This window comes from Xyrauchen texanus, chromosome 16 (genome assembly GCF_025860055.1).
Source record: "Xyrauchen texanus isolate HMW12.3.18 chromosome 16, RBS_HiC_50CHRs, whole genome shotgun sequence".
Classification (NCBI taxonomy): domain Eukaryota; kingdom Metazoa; phylum Chordata; class Actinopteri; order Cypriniformes; family Catostomidae; genus Xyrauchen; species Xyrauchen texanus.
In genome coordinates, this window is record NC_068291.1 from 24,645,894 (window position 1) to 24,667,320 (window position 21,427).

Here is a 21,427-nt window from a genome sequence, read left to right on the forward strand (position 1 = left end):
CAGGGACAAGCGTTGTGTTTCTTTGTGCTTTGCACCCCACAGCTGCGAGGAGGTAAACATAAATATTATTTTGATAACCAGTGCACATTATGATAGCTTAAAACGAACGTGCATCACATTATACGTGTTTAATGTTGTATACTCGATATTTCTAACGTATAAACTAGCCGTTTAGAGTGAACTGCAGTTTGTTAATAAAAGAAAAGAGCTCGTGCCGCTAGCAATAGCATATTAGCTAACGAGCGCATAAGCTCATCGTATATTTTATCTCTTTTCAACTTCGAAATAATTTATTCTTTAGCTTTTCTATACATGATAAAAATTTTGTCTTTAGTCAATTTTTTTTAATTTTCATGAATTAATTCAGCTTTACAGTGGTTAGCTTCTAACGCCAATAACACGGTAAATGTCTTAAGTACATTCAGAATACATCTTTATTGTATTCCTAACTGATTAAAAGAGCCGGGTCGCTTAAAATAAGGCAGATTTAAACGCTAAGTGTATTGTGTCACCGGTTTTACTCGGTACAAAGAACAACACTGGTGTGAAATTTTATACCGGAGAAAAGGGGATACGTTATGAATAGAGCTTCCAATATAACTACAATAGCCCAACGAATAGAATAGCCTTAAGTAAAGAATGGTTGCCTAATGAAGTCCCATTTGTAACCCATTTTAAATTAACATACATAATTCATTGACAGCCTGGTGTGCGTTACCAACGTATCAAATTGACAGAAGACGTTTATTTGCCTGTAGCGAATATAGTGTGCATGGTGGGTAACTAAGACATCTCGGAATCGGAATGACACGCGCTTGAAGAAGCGTCGGTCAGTCTCAATTGGTCCAATAATTGTAAAGTTGGTTAACATTTTTAATTTTCCAGTTTTTTATGTGATTACCTCTATGTATTGGTATTGCAAAACCACCCGATTTTTATTTTACTTGGTTTAACCACGACGGCCATCTTTGTGTCATGGCACACGACAAATGTAGGTTATACAGCCGTTTACCTCAATATCACGGCTCAGGATGTTCTGAGCTCCTTGGAACAAAAACTGATCTCTAGAGTACATTACAAGGTACATGGACATGTAGACATTTTGCACATTCTTGTTCCGTAGACTTAGAACTTAAGTCCTAATATAATGCTCAAGATTGCTCAAAGCTCCACATTTAGGGTCAAATTATAATTGGCAGGGTTCAAGTCTCATTCTTAATTTTTAGGGGGTATCTAGGTAAGTATACAGTCACTGTGCATGCAGAACATTTCAGGTCTGAGACTTCTCTTATGTTATTTTTTACAGGGGCCAGAATATGCATTTTATTTTTTTTAAATTCCCCTCACTTTCGGGTTGAATATCTCTGGTGGGGGACCAGATAGGAACCTGAAATTTTCACAGAAATAAGTCCTCTATAGTAGCAGTTTTGAGTTTGAGATTCCACTGTTACAGAGCTATGGCTAGTATAAATCTGGGGAGAATCCTACTGTATTCATGCATTTTTAGAAATTAACAGATGTAATACAAGCATAACAAATAATACAAATGTACATTAATTATGTTTATGATTGACATACAATAGCAGGTGCTTGTCAATGAGGTCCAAAATGTTACTTCATTTGATTTTGCAAAAGTAGTAACCCCACTTTTACCTACAATTGTGTAGAATTATATAGGTTGTTTGTCGTTCTTACCATCATGAGTGTGGAGATGGATTTATTTTTTCAAACGGTCATTTTATGTCTGCAATCTACGGTAGTACACGGTTAACTTGCTCAATAACTCACTAATATACATGGTAATGTCGTACTGGGAGTAAGCATCTGTTTTACGTTCATATCTCGGGTGAAAAAAGTTTGGCTACACCCATTCCTGCAAAAGATGACTAACTTAGATGCACTGTGTCTTTTACTTGAAGCTTTGTTGATCAACAATGTTGTTGTAAGAAAGATACAAAATGAAAACTTACCACTGTAAACATCCTGCTCAAGTCGTGCTTGCAAAGGTGGTTCGGGTCAATCAGTTTGTTCTTCCAAACTTTATTTAATTCATTATCGGTCTCGGGCTAGACCTGGTACGGCAAAAAACAACGCCACGGTTACCATAGTTACATTAGTGTTTACAGCTGCTCAAGAAGCACCTGAAACTCTGTTATGGGTGGGGGCGTTACGTTTCTGAAACGCGCTCTACGCGGTTGACCAATCTCAAGAGACTAGGCCAGCTTACCAAACAGAGCTGACATGGGCTTTAAAGCGGTAAATCAGAGCATTTGAGACAGAGGAAGGAGAAAAGAAATGTAGAGTAAATTGTGTTTTTTTTTTTTTATTTTTTTTTTTACATAATTTAAAAATGAACATTAAAACATGTAGACCTATTCTAGTAGACCCCCAAAATAAAATGATGAACCTTCAAGTTAACATAATATGGGCTCTTTAAGTTCAGTTATGTAATTCAAGTAATGTTGACTTTTCTGCTGGTTCCCAATTATTCCTTTTACCTGTTACTTATACAAAAACACGTTCACGTTGAACCATGATTTATATTTCAGTTATTATTGTCATTTATCATTATTATGTTTACATTTATAATTGTTTTTAGATCTTAATTTGTATAAGTAATTTTCCGGCTGTTGTCATAGATGGATACTTGCATGACGGTAAATGGAAAGGTGGTTCTATATGTTTTATTTTTTTGACCACTTTATTTTAATTGCTTTTTCATTTTGTTTGAAGAGCAATTTTAATTTAGAATTGTCTTTGGTTTAATTTTTTTATGAAAAACTTTCAATGCAAGATTATTCACTGATCCCTCAGCTGGGGAGTTGACGATATAATTGGCTATTGTAATATTAGCGATCCGACACCTGGATCGATATCTGCTCTGATACTGAAGCTTTTACACATATCTAGTATCGGTCCGACGAGCCCGATCCAAATCTGATAACGTGTGTTGGTCATGTTTGTTACCGTCAAGCTCAAAAAAATGACATAAAACACCATTAAAGTAGATCATATGACTCGTGCATTTTACATATATACAGTAATGATACGCAGGTGCGTGTGGTCAGAACTCAGTGGAGAGTGAGCACTGCGAGGAAGAAAGAGACCGGTGGATCTGTGACAAAAGGTGCACGATTCAGATATATTACTATTATAATATATTATTATTATAATTTGCTTACAAGTTATACAAATATTTAAGTTGAATGTGTTCCTGTGAATGAAAAGTGAGCTGATATCTTACAACTAAATTAAACAAAAAAGAGCTCTGAATCCTGAAGTCCAGATACAAGTTGAAAAAGTTTTGCAAAAAAAAATCTGCTCCTTTTCTACTGCTGACTGTTAATTTTGCTGCTATATTATCCAGTAAACTAGTTAATAATAAAGTTTTACTTAATATGCAACACCTTTATATTAAAATAATGCGTAGTTAGAGGTTTGTTTCTTTACATATTAAAGAGCACATCCAATTAGTTCCACACAATAATGTAAAGATATTCTAACCTGATTATGCAAAAAAAAAAAAAAAAAACAACACTGGTATTGGATCTGGAGCATATCAGTCGATACTGAGATTTCTGATATTGAAATTGGATCGGAAGAGAAAAAGTGGTATCCGTGCATCCCTATCCAAAATTAGCACCAAAAGTCCTCCAGTGATGATGAGTCATAAAGATTTGTTCATCCCCCCATAGCATATTGCGCTGAAGTAGATCACTAAAAAGCATTAGCGTGAAGGCATTTCAACGCCGTCACTGCAGGAAAAGCTGATTTTTCCTATAAATACTGTGGTCAAGACGAGAACAAATCTCTGAGCTTTTCAAGAAACTGAACAGATTCGCAGCGTGTTGAGTAGCTAACTCTCAAGTGAGATTGCAGGCGAGCGTGCGTGAGCATAAATTTACGCTGTATGAATGCTTGTGCAGACCGACCGCCACTCTCATAACATCAGCCGTGCTCTGATAATATTTTTTATTTGTAACATTCTCTTCCAGTTTAATTCCCTCGCTAACATGATTCAGCAATGTAGAGAACAAGTGTAAATCCTCATGAAAATGGACGCCTCTCAATTCATACAGATTTGATAGGCTGATAAATATATTTCTGATGATGATATAATAACGTGGACCACAAAAGATCGCTCGAGGGCCACATGTTGAGTAGCGCTGGTGTACAATCAGTACAAATATACGTAATTTGCACACATCTCTCAATTCATAACCGGAAATCAGGCCTTCATTCATCCGTGTTGTTGGGAGCAGTTGCACAAGAGTGAGAATAAACCTCTTTTGATGCCCTGTGATAGAAAACAGTCCGTTTGTGACTTTGATAAAAACTACTGTAGTGCTGTCAGTCGATGAAATTTTTTTTAATCGTAATTAGTCACATAATTTTTTGAAGTCAGTCATGAGTAATTGCAGATTTTGAAAATGCTGAAATTTGACACTGCAATCGTGAAGCGGTGTTCATGATTTGCATCAGATCACCAGTGGTACTTTGAGCGTCTGCAGACAAAATGCCTCTGCGTTTTCGTGATAGTTAAGACTTGACATGCTTCTGTGGTAATTAAAATGCTTGATTTCTATCACAAGTCCCATCTTGGCTTGTTTTGTACATCAAGTAGCTTTAAGAGATCCGTTATCTTTTTATCACATACGTGCTATTGTGTGTATGTGTGCAGAGAATATTTACTGAGATAACAACGTCCACGGCGCTATCAAAGGAAAGGAGAGAGCGTAACAGCCGCGTTATGCTATTTTATGCTTAGCTTGTAGTCTCAACTTGGTATAAGGGCTCTGGTGTGTGTGGGTTTGTGTGTCAGTGCAATGAGTCCGGGGGGACAAATGACAAATGTTCCGCCCTGCCCAATATGTGGTTATGTTGTATTAACAGTAAATGCGTTAATCGTGATTAAGAAAAATAAACGCGTTATGTTTTTTAAATTGATCGCACGTGTAAATGCGTTAATTCTGATAGCTCTAGTAAAAAACAAACTGCAAATTCCATGTGTGGAAAGTGTACCAATTAAGGAATATGTATATATAATAAAGTAAAACATGCTTATAATTATAAAGCTTGAAGGCTCACATATGTGTGGTTGGAGAACATGTTGCTATATGTGTTCACTGGTCAGATTGCAATTTCATATGTGCTGGTTATCTTTTTGTCATGTGGTTCAGAGTGATGATGGTTCAGGAGGACTCATACTGGCTAGTTTTCTCTCCCCCTTTTGGCTCTTTATGCTGTTTATTTCCACTGTTCTGTGATCACACTAGAACAGCATTTAATTTGACATAATCAACATAAATTTCTCTTATTCTGTGTCTCTGGCGTCTGTTTCAAATACGTCTGTTTTAAATATGCTCTCCTCTCCCTTCCTCATTTCAGGAGAAGCCCCTGTCATCATCTGTGATGCTGTCCATTAAGAAGTCAGACCCAGGCTCTTCCTCTTCCTCAGGGGGTAATGGTGGCGATTGTGCTCTGGAAACCCTCTCTGCCCCCCAGGCTGGTGCAGCCAGCATCTCTGGTCCAGGTTCTGCAGAAGTGAAAAAGAAAGAGAGAGCCTCCCCGAGCGGAGAACCAGGTGGACCTCCTCTCATGCATCCTCCTGGACCAGGAGGGGTTGATCAAGACTCTGCAGAGGGACGACGGACAAGTCGTCGCAAGCGGGCAAAGGTAAACATCACTATTAGCTTGACCTGTTGGGGGAGACACTTTTTATATCAGGCAGAGCAAGAATATACTGAGGGAGTGGCATCACTCTTAGTTGATTGAAGAAATTGTGTGTTACAGTTGCTTCCAGTCTACCTGCTGTAAGAAAGTCAACAAGAATAATGCCACTACTTAAGAGACCTGATCTGAGATCATTTTGGTCCAAAATTAGATGTGAGATTCTGCTCATGTTGTGAATAATGGCTCCTACAGTTGAAGTCAGAAGTTTGCATACACTTTTGTTGAAGTTATTAAAACTCATTTTTTTTAACCACTTCACAGATTTCATATTAGCAAACTATAGTTTTGGAAAGTTGCTTAGGACATCTACTTTGTGCATGAGATGAGTAATTTTTCCAACAATTGTTTACAGAAAGATTGTTTGACTTTTGACTATTGACTCTATTCCAGTGGGTCAGAAGTAGAGGTCGACCGATATTGTTTTTTTCAGGCCGATGCCGATCTTTTGAAATCCGGGTCGGCCGATGGCCGATTAATGCTGCCGATTTATTTTGGCCGATATGTGCTTGTTTTTAACCTCTTATTTGAACCTTTTATTTGAAAGATAAAATGTAACACAAATAATTACTTAAGATAGACAACATTCCTCAACAAATACATTTATTGAACACTTTACCAGTCTGCACTTGTACACTTAAATAAAAAATGTATAATGTAAAAACATATTGTATAAATAATTTATAACAAATATATTAAATAAACAAAGCAGGTGTTACGAACTGCTCCGAGACACGAAAGTTGAGATCCAAATGCAGCTTTAATTAAGGGGCAATCCAGACACGTAATCCAATATTCAGAGCATCCAAGAGAAGCACAGGCATAACTAGGGGTGGGTATCGGTAAGGTTTTAATGGTATTACTATCTTACCGATACTGCTTATCGATCCGCTACTTTAACGGTATTCTTAACGGTTCTTTTTGTTATATATATATATTACACAAATATAAACGTTATAAAGGCACAGTGATTTAATTTCAGGAAGGTCTACTAACATTACTGTTCAGGTGTGGTCTAAAAAGAAATCTAATAAAGTAATCAATTGTAAAATAACACTGCATAGTTTATCATAGATAGATTAATGCTTATTAATGCAGAAGTTATTCATTCAAGAGCTGTAAGTGATTTTCTCTTTGCCTTTTGTTGTTTGATTCGCAGTAATGGCTCAATCGTCACACGTTTAATAGACAGCTTCCCCTTTAAGACCGAGTTGAGCTCTAATAGGCTCCTGATGCAGCATATTTTTTCCCCAACTATTTCCATAACTACGTCCATTTAAGACATAAACTGTGTTTAAGTGAATCTCTAAGCCGGTCGTTTTGACATATTTTTGTGTATAGTTGATCGTTTAGACGCATGAAACCCAAAGTAGCCTATAGTTTGCTTGTCTCTTTGCGGTGTGTTTCGGAGCGCGCGCCACCTTGGGAACGGTATCTCTTGCACTCTTTTTATTATTAAACGCGTCCCGCAATTTAGCAACAGTAGCTAGACTGCATTTTACAACAATCACCGATCGTGCTGATTCTGACGTTAAGTTTGAGTTTTAGGGAGAAATGTCAGTGCACCGCTGAGAAGGGAAGGAAGTTGTGCTAGACAGAATGCGGCTTATGTATAAATATTGTTTTTATAATCTTTGGAAGGCGAAATCTAAAATAAAATCAGACTAATAATCACAGATCTAAACCAGGCTACGTTTGAATGTTTAGTTCTGTCACTCATTATGCAGGGCTGATGTTGTGCTCGCTGTGGCACCGCGTGAGCGAGTTCTCTCTCTCTCTCTCTCTCTCTCTCTCTCTCTCTCTCTCTCTCTCTCTCTCTCTCTCTCTGACTGCGAATAGCTAAATTGCATCACAGACAAATGGTTTCATATTATTATACATAGAAATGGCTGGCGAGATAAAATAACTTTCTCTTTATAGCAATAAAGAATGTATTTTCTTAATTTCTCCAGTACCGACAGCAGAACCGGTAACGTCCGAGCTTACCAAAGCCAGTCCTTCAATACTGCGTTGGTATATTTTTATTACTTATTTATCTGCATTGAGTGACAACCCTCTCAAATATAAGACACACAAACAGAACAAATAAAAGTCTCAGATTCACTGTCTGTAATTGCAAAATTCTTGCTTAATTATTGTGACATGATAGCAACCCTTCTGCTGTGATAATGCAACTTCAACTATGCTATCAATATCCAAAGTAGCCGAACGTCATGTCAACTATCGCGTTTGTCACGTTTTTTCTTGAAGTTGGCAGTAACATATCAAAAGTTTTTAATTAAATCTAAAGAAGTTATACAAATTTAACCCTTACTGTTTTCTCCAATGAACTTAGCTCCTTCCTTAGGCACTGGATGAGGTCTGCTCACTCTGCTGGAAAATGACTCTAGGGGCAGCGTGCGTCGAACACGTGTTCCACAACAACACTAGGCTGCCCACAGATGCGCCTGCCTAATAATCGGCTTGATATGCGTGGATATTGGCCGATGCCGATTATGTAAAAAATGCCAAAAATCGGCCGATTAATCGGTCGACCTCTAGTCAGAAGTTTATATTCACTAAATTAATTGTGCCTTTAAGCAGCTTGGAAAATTCAGAAAAATTATGTCAAGCCTTTAGGAAATTAGCCAATTAGCTTCAGATAGGCTAATTGGAGTCAATTGGAGGTGTCCTTGTGGATGTATTTTAAGGCCTACCTTCAAACCCAGTGCCTCTTTGCTTGATATCATGGGGAAACCAAAATAAATCAGCCAAGACCTCAGGAAAAAAAAAAATTGTGGACCTCCACGAGCCTGGTTCATCATTGGGGGCAATTTCCAAATGCCTGAAGTTACCACATTCATCTGTACAAACAATAGTCCTTCAGTATAAACACCATGGGACCACGCAGCCGTCATACCACTCAGGAAGGAGACACATTCTGTCTCCTAGAGATAAACCTTCACGTTAAGTGAAACGTAGTTATAAACTACGTTTATCTCTAGGAGACAGAATGGGTCTCCTTCCTGAGTGGTATGATGGGTGCGAAAAGTGCAAATCAATCCCAGAACAACAGCAAAGGACTTTGTGAAGATGCAGGTGGACATGTATCTATATTCACAGAAAAACGAGTCCTATATCGACATAACCTGAAAGGCTGCTCAGCAACGAAGAATCCAATGCTCAAAAACTGCCATAAATCCAGACTACAGCTTGCAGGTGCACATGGGGACAAAGATCTTATTTTTTGTAGAAATTTCCTCTGGTCTGATGAAACAAAAATTTTACTTTTTGGCCATAATGACCATCGTTATGTTTGGAGGAAAAAGGGTGAGCCTTGCAAGCCGAAGAACACCATCCCAACCGTGAAGCATCAAGGATGGCATCATGAGGAAGGAAAATTGTGACAGATCTGACCAATAAAGATCCTTTGTTCCACGAACTTAAACCCTCAGCATGACCTTCTTAACTTTGACACAGAGCTAAGGCAGGTTTTCTTTGAAAGGTTTCCTTGTGACATCCAGATGAGATCCTCATCCTAGTCCCAGTACTTGTGATTAAACCCTTTAAAATATACACCATACCTGCCAGATAATTCTGAAAATGACTCTATGACCTGTGATCACTTTTATAACTGACAAATTAATGCTTATAGCCTGATGTACCTTTTTTAAAATATTTGTAGTGATTTGTAATCACTTACAACTGACAAATCGATGATTATAATCTTTAATCTTGTATGGTAATTGCGAGTTCAATCCCCATAGCCACCACCATTGTGTTCTTGAGCAAGGCACTTAAATCCAGGTTGCTCCAGGGGATTGTCCCTGTAGTAAGTGCACTGTAAGTCGCTTTGGATAAAAGCATCTGCCAAATGCATAAATGTAAATAAAATACCCAAGTACTTAATGCCCTGTTTGGGCCACTGAAATTCGCATGGCTGAAAAGCCGTTATCAGGTGGTATGCTGTCAGATCCAAAGCTTCAGATTTAGACCAATTAACTCTGTATCCCGAGAAATTGGACAATGAATTAATAATTCTGTGGCGGCAAGGCACAGATCTAGTAGTGTCAGAGACGAATAATAAAATATTATCTGCGTAAAGCAGACGCTTATGCACCACACCTCCAGCCATCACCCTTGAAAAATCCTCCTCCTTTCTTTTCGCTGATGCTAATGGTTCCATGTCAAGACAGAACAAAAATGGGTTGCCCCTATCTAGAGTAAAATAATCTGAAATTAATCCATTTGATGTACTGCCGCTACTAGGTGTCTATACATTTACTTAATCCATTCAATAAAAGTATTCCCGAACCCATACATTTCCAAAATCTTAAAAAGATAACCCCATTCTACCATACCAAATGCCTTTTCAACGTCAAGTGAGATGTATAAGAGATGTTATAACTTAATCGGTTAGCCAAAATGTTTGGATCAGGGAAATTGGACTTACACTCACTTTGTCCTTTTTGAGAGTCAGACTGATCCGGGCTTGTGTCATGGTTGGCACAAGCCTCCCATACTTTAATGATTTGGTAAAAAATTCTAACAAAAGTGGAGCCAGTTTTGTAGCATAAGATCTAAAATAAATCTGTGGCAAAGCCATCTGGCCCTGGAGCCTTGCTTTTAGACGGGGCCTTAATTACCTCATCAAGCTCCTCCAAGGTTATCTCAGAATCAAGAAAATTGTAATGCTCATTCGTCAGTTTAGGGAGATCTAATCATTCTAATCTGTCTAAATGTTTCTAATATCGTCATTGGTAGACCAAGACGTAGATCTATAAAGATCAAGATAGAATTCTTTAAAAGCATTATTAATATCAATGGCCAAGGTAAAAATTTCACCACAAGATGGGGAATGGTAGAAAAAGACACTCTCTGCTTTATATATCTAGCCAAAAGCTTTCCTGCTCTGTCCCCTGACTCAAAATATGACTGTCTTGCCCTAAATAACCAAAACTCCACCTTCCGTGACAAAATTGTTTTATATCTGTATTTCAATCAGGTAAATTCTCTGAGGCCGAATCAGACGACATTCGGTGCTTCAGTTCTGTCTCTTAACTTTTAATATTCTCTTCCAACTCCACAAGTTCTCGTGCTTTTTGATGAATGATGCATACGGTATGATCCCTTAAGTACCTCCCAACCCACTCCCACAGAGGAAACTGAGGATCAGTTGGCCTCCATATAATCTTTGATTTCAGTCTTTAACATTTGTTGGAAATCAGGATTTTGCAAAAGAGATTCATTAAAGTGCCAACTAGACACTTCACATTCTTAAAATATAGTGATCCTAACTGACCTAATACAGTGAATGCTTTCTACGAATAAATGTCAGGAATTGTAAAAATCTGAGTTTAAATGAAATTGGCTAAGGTGTATGTAAACTTCTGACTTCAACTCTATTTCACCACAGCTGAAGTAGAACTTGGTTTTAATGGAGCTTTTATTGTGCCTCCTGCTGCAGGTGGAGTACAGGGAGATGGACGAGAGTCTTGCAAATCTATCGGAGGATGAGTATTACTCTGAGGAGGAGAGGAACGCTAAAGCCGAGAAAGAGCGAAAGCAGGTGATTCCTCCACCTGCCCCACCGGTTGAGGAGGAGGTCGACAGCGAGCCTGAGGAACCATCAGGTACAGAGTGAACACAAGCTGGTTTGAATGTGGTGTGAAGTGTTACAGAATCTAGAGCAAATTTAAAGAATCTAAAGAACTCAAGGTATACTTGTTCTAGGGCTGGGTGATATTATTTTGATTTCTTTGGATTTTCCCCAATTTGTCATGCCCAATTCCCAATGCGCTCTAAGTCCTCGAGGTGGCGTAGAGACTCGCCTCAATCCGGGTGGTGGAGGACGTATCTCTGTTGCATCCACATCTGAAACAGTCAATCCACGTTACTGCGGCGACCTAGTATGTGTGGAGGATCTACACTATTCTCCGTGGCATCCACATTATAGTGAGCGAGAACCACATTATAGTGACCACGAGGAGGTTAACCCAACGGACTACCCACCCTAGCAACCGGACCAATTGGTTGCTTCGGAAGTCTGACTGGAGTCACTCAGCACGCGTCACCAGATATATTAAACAGTAGCCCAAAGTGTGAAATAGGCACCCACCTGAAGGCTGAATCCAGCTCCTTATTCGTAAGCTCCTCGTCCAAATGCAAGTGTTTCATGAGCGAGTAAGTTTGCTCATCTACCCGTAACAGTGGTAGGCAACCTGTAAGAGTAGCACATGACAAGAAATGCTGTTAAACACATAGACACGTGCTTTTTTTTTTTTAAGAACAGACAAAAGAAAAGCTGTCATCACTCTTCTCTGTTTCTATCATCTGAAAACTGTTTGCATGAATTGTGTTGTGTATAAGAATGCTGCAAATGACCTAAGACCATTTCAGGAGGTGCTCGAAGTTTAGTTTGCTTTATATCCACAGAGCAGTTTGTGCTTAAAATGTATTGTGAATGCAACTGTGCAGGTTAGCTCAAATTTAGCTCAAATTTATCTTTGTATTAAAGTAACAAAGACGAAAGTGATTAAATCATAAAATAATACTGTGAACTGGTCTGATTGGAGCGATGGATGAGTCAGGAGACAACAAGGCAGATTCAAGTTTAGACCTTTTATTGATCGTGCTTTTCCACACACAGAATCGACGTGACCGTGTCAGATTTCTTACCTGCCAATTTCTTTTATTTATATTGTTTAATTGCACTTTTTACAGACACGAGAGACAAATAAACAAAACTGTTATGCTTAAAAGTTAAAAAAAAAAATATTTATTTTTTTAAGAATTGAAGTAGTTTATTATTAATGAAATATTTATTTGCCAGATAAGTCAATTTATAAATATTTTTCAGATTATTCACTTATTACAACAAACCAAATGTGTATTTTAAACTACATGTTCGAACAGTACGTAATTCTCATGAGTCTCATATGTGCAGAAACAGTTCTTGGTTTATTTGGAGCGTGTCAATTAATTCAATCAGATCCAACTGATTCATAAGTCTTGTTAATTTGCTAAAGAGAGCCGGCTCATAGATTTACTGCTAACTAGGGATGACCCGTTACTATTTTTTGGAGAATGTGTACAGATACTTTCTTTTCAGTACTCGCCGAAACTGATAGCTTTTTTTATTATTATTATTTTTTTTTTTCTGAAATCCATATCAACAGTTTATTTCAATATTATCATCAAACATCAAAATGGTGTCTACATAAATGGATTACAATTTTAATCAAATGAAACAATTAATTTACAATTACTTCTCAACATACACTGCCTGTCCAAAAATGTTTTGCATACTCTAATATTTCATTGGACTGCCTTAAGCTTTGATTATGGCGTGCATTTGTCATAAAATTGTTTGAACAACCTTATGCAACTTCATGTATTTATGTCCAGAGTTGCATACATTTTTGGTCAAGATCTTGTATTGATGACGGGAGAGTCTAACCACTCTGTCTTCTCAAAGACATTCAATGGGGTTAAGGTCAGGACTCTGTGGTGGTCAATTCATGTGTGAAAATTATTCCTCATGCTCCCTGAACCACTCTCTCACAATTTGAGCCCATGCTGTCAAAGAAAAAATCTATTGATGGGATAACCTGGTCATTCAGTACATTCAGGTAGTTAGCTGACATCATTTTATTGCCGCATAACGTTGTTGAGCCTAGACCTGACGAATTGAATCCACCCCAGATCATAACACTGTCTCCAGAAGCTTGTACAGTGGGCACTATGCATGATGAGTGCATCACTTCATGTGATTCCTTTCTTACCCTGACATGCCCATCAGACCACATAACCTTTTCCAGTGCTCCTCAGTCCAGTTTTTTCAGATTAGCCTCCCGAACAAGTGGCTTTCTTGTGGCCACACAGCTGTTTAGTCCCAATCCTGTAAGTTCTCGTCGCATTGTGCGTGTTGAAATGCTTTTATTTTCACTATTAAACAATCAATTTTTTTTACGATGTGACTTCAAGCGTTTTAGTGATCTCCAATTTTTTTCCAACCACATTTCTTCTGCGAAACTGACGGTTCACCACTATCCTTCCAGGTTTTAATAATGCGTTGGAGAGTTCTTAAACCAGTTCCAGTGATTTCAGCAGTGAGTTACGTTGTTTTCTTTGCTTGATGCAAACCAGTAATTTGCCCCTTCTGAAACACAGGTTTCCATGTCCACAGGATACGTCTTTCGAGATGGTTAAGAAATGAGAAGCTACACATTGCATCAGTTTGGGTTAAAATATTTGTTGCTAGCTGAAACACATTAATCACTGCAATAATGATCCAATCATATGCTCTTAAGTATCTGCTTATTTAAATCCAAATGGTGACTTCTTTTGGCCAGGCAGTGTAATATTGTATTATTTTTCTCAAATGAAGTGCTTTTATTCAGAACCTCACAGCACAATCCAAAAAAACAACATTGGAGTTATTTTTGTCAAATAAAGTGCTGCATTACAGATGTTAGATAATGCTTAAATATACAATTAATATTGATTTACTATTATAAGTAGTATTAGTATTTCAGTGAAAGCCCCTTCAGTTTTCACCTCCGGAAAAGCTGGTCGTTACGTGACTCAAAGTGATTAATAAACCGCAAACTCACAAGCACTCACATTTGAAGAGCACACAGCAAATGCAAAGAGTGTGTGTGTGTGTGTATGTATATATATATATATATATATATATATATATATATATATATATATATATATATTATTCTCAGTCTATAAAGATCACGTGATTTTAATTTGTGCGCTGAATGTTTCCGGAATAAACATTACGTACGTCAGATGGTATCGTAGCATTTTTGCGATCATGAGTCATGAGCGCTGTATCCCTACTGCTAGCTAATGAGAGCCGTTCTATGTAAACACCTGCAACCTTACTGACTGCAGGCATACAGAGCCCCCTTGATGACAACATATAGAAATTGCCTGCCAGAGTGGCACATTACACTGCAAAATTCACTTGCCAAATAGAAAATGTACCTGCACTTGGCGGGTGTTATTTTCGGATCCTGATCACTTAGTTATTTTAATTGCTTTTTTTGTTTCATTTAAAGAGCAATTTGAATTTAGAATTTTTTTTCGTGTTTCAAAAAAATTATTAAAATGTTAAAGCAAAGTCAATAAAGCAAAAGTATTCAACAATCCTCGGCAGGGGGGGCTTACGATAAAATCAGATAGCACAATATTTTTTTAAGGTGATTATCGATAAAATATTTTTTACAAATCGCCCTGCTATAACTTGTACCTGTGAGTCTGACATCTCCATGTGTTCTCAGGTGTGGAGGGGGCTGCCTTCCAGAGCCGTCTTCCACATGACCGTATGACATCACAAGAAGCTGCATGCTTCCCTGACATCATCAGCGGACCACAGCATACGCAGAAAGTATTCCTTTACATCCGGAATCGCACGGTGAGCTCACAGCAGTAATTTGTTCTACTTCTCGGCAGCATTTAAATGAAATTTTATGAAGCTGATTGAATTAGCAGGAGCAAAGTTGACAAGTTGAAACATCATTAATATGGCAAAGAAATTTCGTCCATAGTGGCAGAGACATTGTAACGTTAAAAACTGTGGGCTGTAGGAATGGAAGTCCCTTTTTCACTTTTTTTGGTGGAGACATTTCCTGTTGGTTTACTCTAGAATGCATTAGATGCACCAGCCTAAAAAAAAAGTGTCTCTTCTCTCTTATTCAGCTTCAGCTCTGGCTGGATAACCCCAAAGTCCAGCTTACCTTCGAGGCCAGCGTGCAACAGCTAGAAGCACCATACAACAGTAAATTTATTCCACTTTAATTGTTTCAGAGTACTGGTTTTTATTATTTTACTTTTAAGAAAATGTTATTGTATTTACAGAAGTATTCGTGTTAAAATAACTGCATACTGTTTATTAATGTTTTAACTTGGTGGGCTCACGTGTTTTCCCCATAGGTGATGCTGTACTGGTGCACCGGATACACAGCTACCTGGAGAGACATGGGTTTATCAACTTTGGCATCTACAAAAGAGTAAAGCCTCTGCCAAGTAATTGCAATGAGCTATTATAACAGAGGAGCTCTTGAGATTTTAATATTCAAATTCTTGGCTCATAGCCAATGCATATAACAGGATGGCCGCAGTACAAGTTCTTTCAACCATGTTTCATTTACCTGGCATACAGGAGAATTACAGCCTGTTTACAACATTTTTAAACAAGCTTAAGGCACATGCAAAGACAGACAGGGAATCTGCTTGGAACAAGACAGTCTTTTAATGTACTATGTTTCTACTATATTTTCTCTCTAATACTGAATAAACACTTTTATGGTCTTGTAGCTAAGAAGACTGGAAAGGTGATAATAATTGGAGGCGGGGTGTCAGGGTTGGCGGCCGCACGGCAACTGCAGAGTTTTGGTATGGATGTGACCGTTCTGGAGTCAAGAGTGAGTATAAACTGCAAAGATATATACTGAAGCATTCAACACATTTGAGACAGAAGGTTTAATGTATTTTACAAACCTTGATTTTGTAGGATCGTGTTGGAGGACGAGTGGCGACTTTCCGAAAAGGGAACTATGTAGCTGACTTGGGTGCTATGGTGGTGACTGGACTGGGTAAGAAATATCATATGCTATTCTCCCCAGGAGGTGGCACAGTTTACCATGTTAAAGAGTAATTTGTTGAGTCAGGTATGTGTCTGCAGCATTTTGAAACTCCTTTGTGTGTATGTGTCTCTCAGGTGGAAACCCTATGGCAGTAATCAGCAAACAGGTCAACATGGAGCTGGCCAAGATCAAACAAAAGTGTCCACTCTATGAGGCAAATGGACAGGCTGTGAGTACACCTAAAATACATAAAAACACACAAAAAGAGACACAGCTCTCTGGATTCATACACAGAAATTTAACGTATTCTCAAAATGTTTATCCTATACATAAAGGGTTTATAGTCAACTATAATAATGATATAATTTGATCTTCATATTTGTAGATGTGGAAGGATTTAGTGTGTTCACATGATCTATTAGTGCAGGTGATTTTCAGACAACATAAGTCAATATTTCAATATAATATAATTTCTTAATCTCATTGGTAAATATTTATATTTTAAAATCCTCCCTTTTCTAATTGGCATCCCAACAGTGTTTAATGTCAAGATTTCACACGATTTATAGGCATAAACAGAAAGAAAAAATCTAATGCTCTTTTATTTCTCCCACTCTTACCCCCCTTTAACCCCGATCATTTTGTCTTTGCCACATTCCTCTTTCTCTTTCACTCAATTTTCATTTCTTAAACTGATGGATTGCCCTGGTTATACAGGGGGAGCGCTGCACAAGTGTAAGTACCTGTTTCTTTTATTATACAACATGTGTAATTAGATTAATTGTTGTTAATTTTACTTAAGTACAGACTTGGAGGCAGCACCCAATTATAATTAGTGTATTTAATAGAAGTTCATGGCTGCATATATTTTCATAAGACAGGTCACTTTCTAGTTGGATAACCACTCATGCTTTATTCTTTGCAATGAAAGAGGATGCTTCAAAACACTATGCTATAAAAGTAATCCATAAGTCTTGTGCACTATATTTAAAGTTTTCTAAGACATGCAATAGCATTGTGTGAGGAACCAATCCTTTATATACAGTGCATTCAGAAAGTATTCAGAACCCTTCATATTTTTTCACATATTATTTTGCAGCCTGTTGCTAAAATGCTTTTAATTTATTTGCTCATATCAATCTACACTCCATACCCAGGGGGTTAATTTGAGATTTCGGAGGTGAGGGAGCCCTAAAGTCGGGTGATGTCAACATTCTGAGATGAATTTTACAGAGTGGTTATCTGAGTTACCATAGACTTTGTCAGTTCTAACATGTCTGGCCATTCTCTGTTGACCTCTCTCATCAACAAGGCATTTCCATCCACAGAATTGCTGCTCACTGGATGTTTTTGTTTTTGGCACCATTCTGAATAAATTCTAGAGACCGTTGTGTGTGAAAATCCCATGAGATCAGTAGTTACAGAAATACTCAAACCATCTGGCACTAACAATCATGCCACTGTCCAAATTACTGAGATCACATTTTTTTTAAATAGTTTTATTGTTGATGTGAACATGAACTGAAGCACCTGACGCACTGCATTGCTGCTACATGATTGGCTAATTAGATAATAGCATGGATGATTGTTGGTGCCAGATGGGCTGGTTTTAGTATTTCTGGAACTGCTGATCTCCTGTGATTTTCACACACAACAGTCTCTAGAAAAATGAAGGGGCCTATATATATATATATATATATATATATACTGTGTGTGTATATATATATATATATATATATATATATATATATATATATATATATATATATATATATATATATATATATATATATGCCATATTCTGCTAAACAAGTTCAGGGGAACCAGACTTTTAATTGACTGGAATTGTTTTGTTGAAGGGGGTACCAAACTGCTAGTCCTGAACAAAACAGTGTGGTGAATACATGTTTATCGATTAACTTCCACTCAGCTGACAAGCAATGAAAGTAGCTACGTAGTTAGCTAGAAGCTCGTTGTCACGGAGAGTAAAAGATGGATATTGTTAATTTAATTTCCAGCATTGCGTCTCACCAACTAGGTAACAACTTTGCGCAAAATCAACACTCAACAGACACAATCCAACACCACACCATTGTCTGCTGAGAAACAAAAAGATGCTCTGACAAAATATTGCTGGCTAACATAGCAAACAGTCAGGTACAGGGTTAACATTATTTGTTATATTGAAAAGGGAAAATTATGGGGTCATTGTTTATTAATTTTACAGTATGTATTTCACAAAATAGTTAACTTTCCACTTAACTCCACACTGTCTGCACACTCTGCAGAACCATCGGCAGCTCAGCTCTGTAAACAGGGGAGTCAGAGCATGCTCTGATGGACAAACTATGTTATGACACCAATTGTAAAGCATTGTTTTCTGCATTAAATGATCTGAATAATTTTTTTCATATCTGCACAGGTCGGTAAACATATACGCCGATACATCTGTGAAAGGCTAATACTGTCCGATAATATCAGTCTGGGATTTTATATATATATATATATATATATATATATATATATATACCAATACGCTCACTGGCCACATTATTAGGTACACCTGTACATCTACTTATTCATGCAATTGTCTAGTCAGCCAATTGTGTTGCACCAGTATAAAATCATGCACATAAATTGTCAGGAGTTTCAGTTAATGTTCACATCAACCATCAGAATGGGGATTTTTTTTTTTTTTATATCAATGATTTAGAACGTGGCTTGATTATTCTGACACTGCTGATCTACTGGGATTTTCACGCACAACTGTCTCTAGAGTGTCAAGAGAATGGGGCAAAAAAGTTCTGTGGGTGAAAACGACTTGTTAGTGAGGTCTGAGGAGAATGGCCTGACTGGTCCAAGCTGACAGAAAGGTCACAGTAACCCACATAGCCACACGTTACAACAGTTCTATGCAGAAAAGCATTTCTGAACAGACAACACATCGAACATTAAGGTGTATGGGCTATAGCAGCAGAAGACCCCTCCGGGTACCACTACGGTCTTCTTAGAACAGGAAACTTGGGCTGCAGTGGGAACAGACTCACCAAAATTGAACAGTAGATGATTGGAAAAACATCACTTGGTCTGACAATTGGGCATTCTGAAATGCTATTCTGCTCACTGCAATTGTACAGAGTGGTTATTGGTTACCGTAGCCTTTCTGTCTGCTAGAACCAGTCTGGCCATTCTCCTCTGACCTCAGTCATTAACAAGCCGTTTTCGGCCACAAAACAGACACTTTCTGGATGCTTTTTGTTTTTCGCCCCATTTTCTTTACACTAGAGACTGTTGTACAGAAATGTTCGAACCAGCACGTCAGGCACCAACATGTTCTAAATCACTGAGATCACATTTTGCCCCATTCTAGTAGTTGACGTGAACATTAAATGAAGCTCCTGACCCATATTTGCATGATTTTGTACATCACACTGCTGCCACACGATTGGCTGATTAGATAATTTTATGGATATGTAGATTTACAGGTGTGCAGTACCTAATAAAGTGGCTGGTGAGTGTGAGAATATAGATAGATATGCACCTTTTTATTTTGTTTATATGAAAATATTTTTTTTGCTTCCTATGATGAACCTCAAGAAATATTAAACTCAAAATAAATATTAGGGCTGGGTAAAAATATTGATTTTCTGATGCATCCGGATCTTTGAACTATCTTCGTTGTTCCCAAGATCGATCTGTCACTCTGTGGCAACCCTCAAAAATTCAAGTAAATCACTCACATGTGCAACCAAATCTCATGCTATGTGACTGAAAATGTCTTTGATTAGCCACTGCTAGTAAATGTTCAGATTTAACTCGGCAGTTATTGAGTAGTATAGTGGAGAAACAATTATTAGCACAGAGGTCCTTTCACTGGTTGTTAAGAATAAAAGTTTGTCCAAAGACAAGATCCACGGATCTATGTGTCATTGATTAAATGTCTCTTTTAATACTCTTTCTGTTTTTAATAGTCAGTTGTTGAATAAAAACAACAAAAATAGAAACATTGAATTCTAATCACACATCGATGCGCTAAAGAAACCACGCAGGTCTTCATGTCAGAAAATACCGATTTAAGAATGGGTTCTACATATCAATGTAAATACTTGTAAACAGTAAAAATGATGCATGTAGACAAAAATATATAGCAATTTTTAAATGCTAGCAAAATGGAAATTGTAACAAATGAATTGATATTGTAAATCAGATTAAAATCTGGAAATCTATATCAATAGCCAGCTTTTTTTTTTTTAAATGATTTTTAAGCACTGTGAGTGTAGGTGTGTGGCATGTTATTGTCCACACAGTCTTTATGAATAAACTATGATTACTGATCACCAAATTGTTGTAACTCTTCTGAAGGTCCCTAAAGAGAAGGATGAGATGGTAGAGCAGGAGTTTAATCGTCTATTAGAGGCCACGTCATACCTCAGCCACCAGCTTGACTTCAACTTTCTCAACAACAAACCCGTGTCTCTGGGACAAGCCCTGGAAGTTGTCATTCAGTGAGTTGACTGTGTGCTTCTTTGCTTTGTCTGTGTTTGAAAGTAGTATTGAAAGAAGTATTGGAGAACGGAGTCTCAGACTATTAGCAATACTAGTCATTTAAAACAAAAGAATATTAGTTGATTTTTGTGTGTGTAGTAGAATTGTGTGTTATACTGCTTTTATGCTTTGTTTAGGCTACAGGAGAAACATGTCAAAGATGAACAGATTGAACACTGGAAGAAGATTGTGAAGACTCAAGAGGAGCTCAGAGATCTTCTCAACAAGGTAATCAGAAAGAGTACACTTCCCTCAGTTGCATTTTTCTCATCACACATATACAGTGCATCGGGAAAGTAGTTTTTTCAAAAAAGTTACGTTACAGCCTTATCCCAAACTGGATTAAATTCATTATTTTCCAAAATATTCTACAAACAATACCCCATAATGGCAATGTGAAAGAAGTTTGTTTGAAATCTTTGCAAATCTATTAAAAATAAAACAAATTAAAAATCACATCTACATTAGTATTCACTGCCTTTGCCATGACACTCAAAATTGAGCTCAGGTGCATCCTGTTTCCACTTATCATCTTGGAGATGTTTCTACAACCTGATTGGAGTCCACCTGTG

The 21,427-nt window shown here is 37.5% G+C and overlaps 1 protein-coding gene across 1 annotated transcript in view; it reads left to right on the forward strand.

Moving 5' to 3' along the window:
* The window catches only part of kdm1a (lysine (K)-specific demethylase 1a), a 40,607-nt gene continuing 19,180 nt past the window's right edge, over nt 1–21,427 (forward strand). Inside the window, exons 1-12 of the mRNA XM_052145390.1 lie at nt 1–52; nt 5,389–5,676; nt 11,177–11,342; nt 15,006–15,139; nt 15,424–15,502; nt 15,658–15,750; nt 16,042–16,148; nt 16,238–16,319; nt 16,445–16,539; nt 17,028–17,045; nt 20,673–20,815; nt 20,993–21,083. Coding sequence (XP_052001350.1) covers nt 5,413–5,676; nt 11,177–11,342; nt 15,006–15,139; nt 15,424–15,502; nt 15,658–15,750; nt 16,042–16,148; nt 16,238–16,319; nt 16,445–16,539; nt 17,028–17,045; nt 20,673–20,815; nt 20,993–21,083 — 1,272 coding nt within the window. The 5' untranslated portion in view covers nt 1–52; nt 5,389–5,412. The remainder of the gene's footprint in view (nt 53–5,388; nt 5,677–11,176; nt 11,343–15,005; nt 15,140–15,423; nt 15,503–15,657; nt 15,751–16,041; nt 16,149–16,237; nt 16,320–16,444; nt 16,540–17,027; nt 17,046–20,672; nt 20,816–20,992; nt 21,084–21,427) is intronic.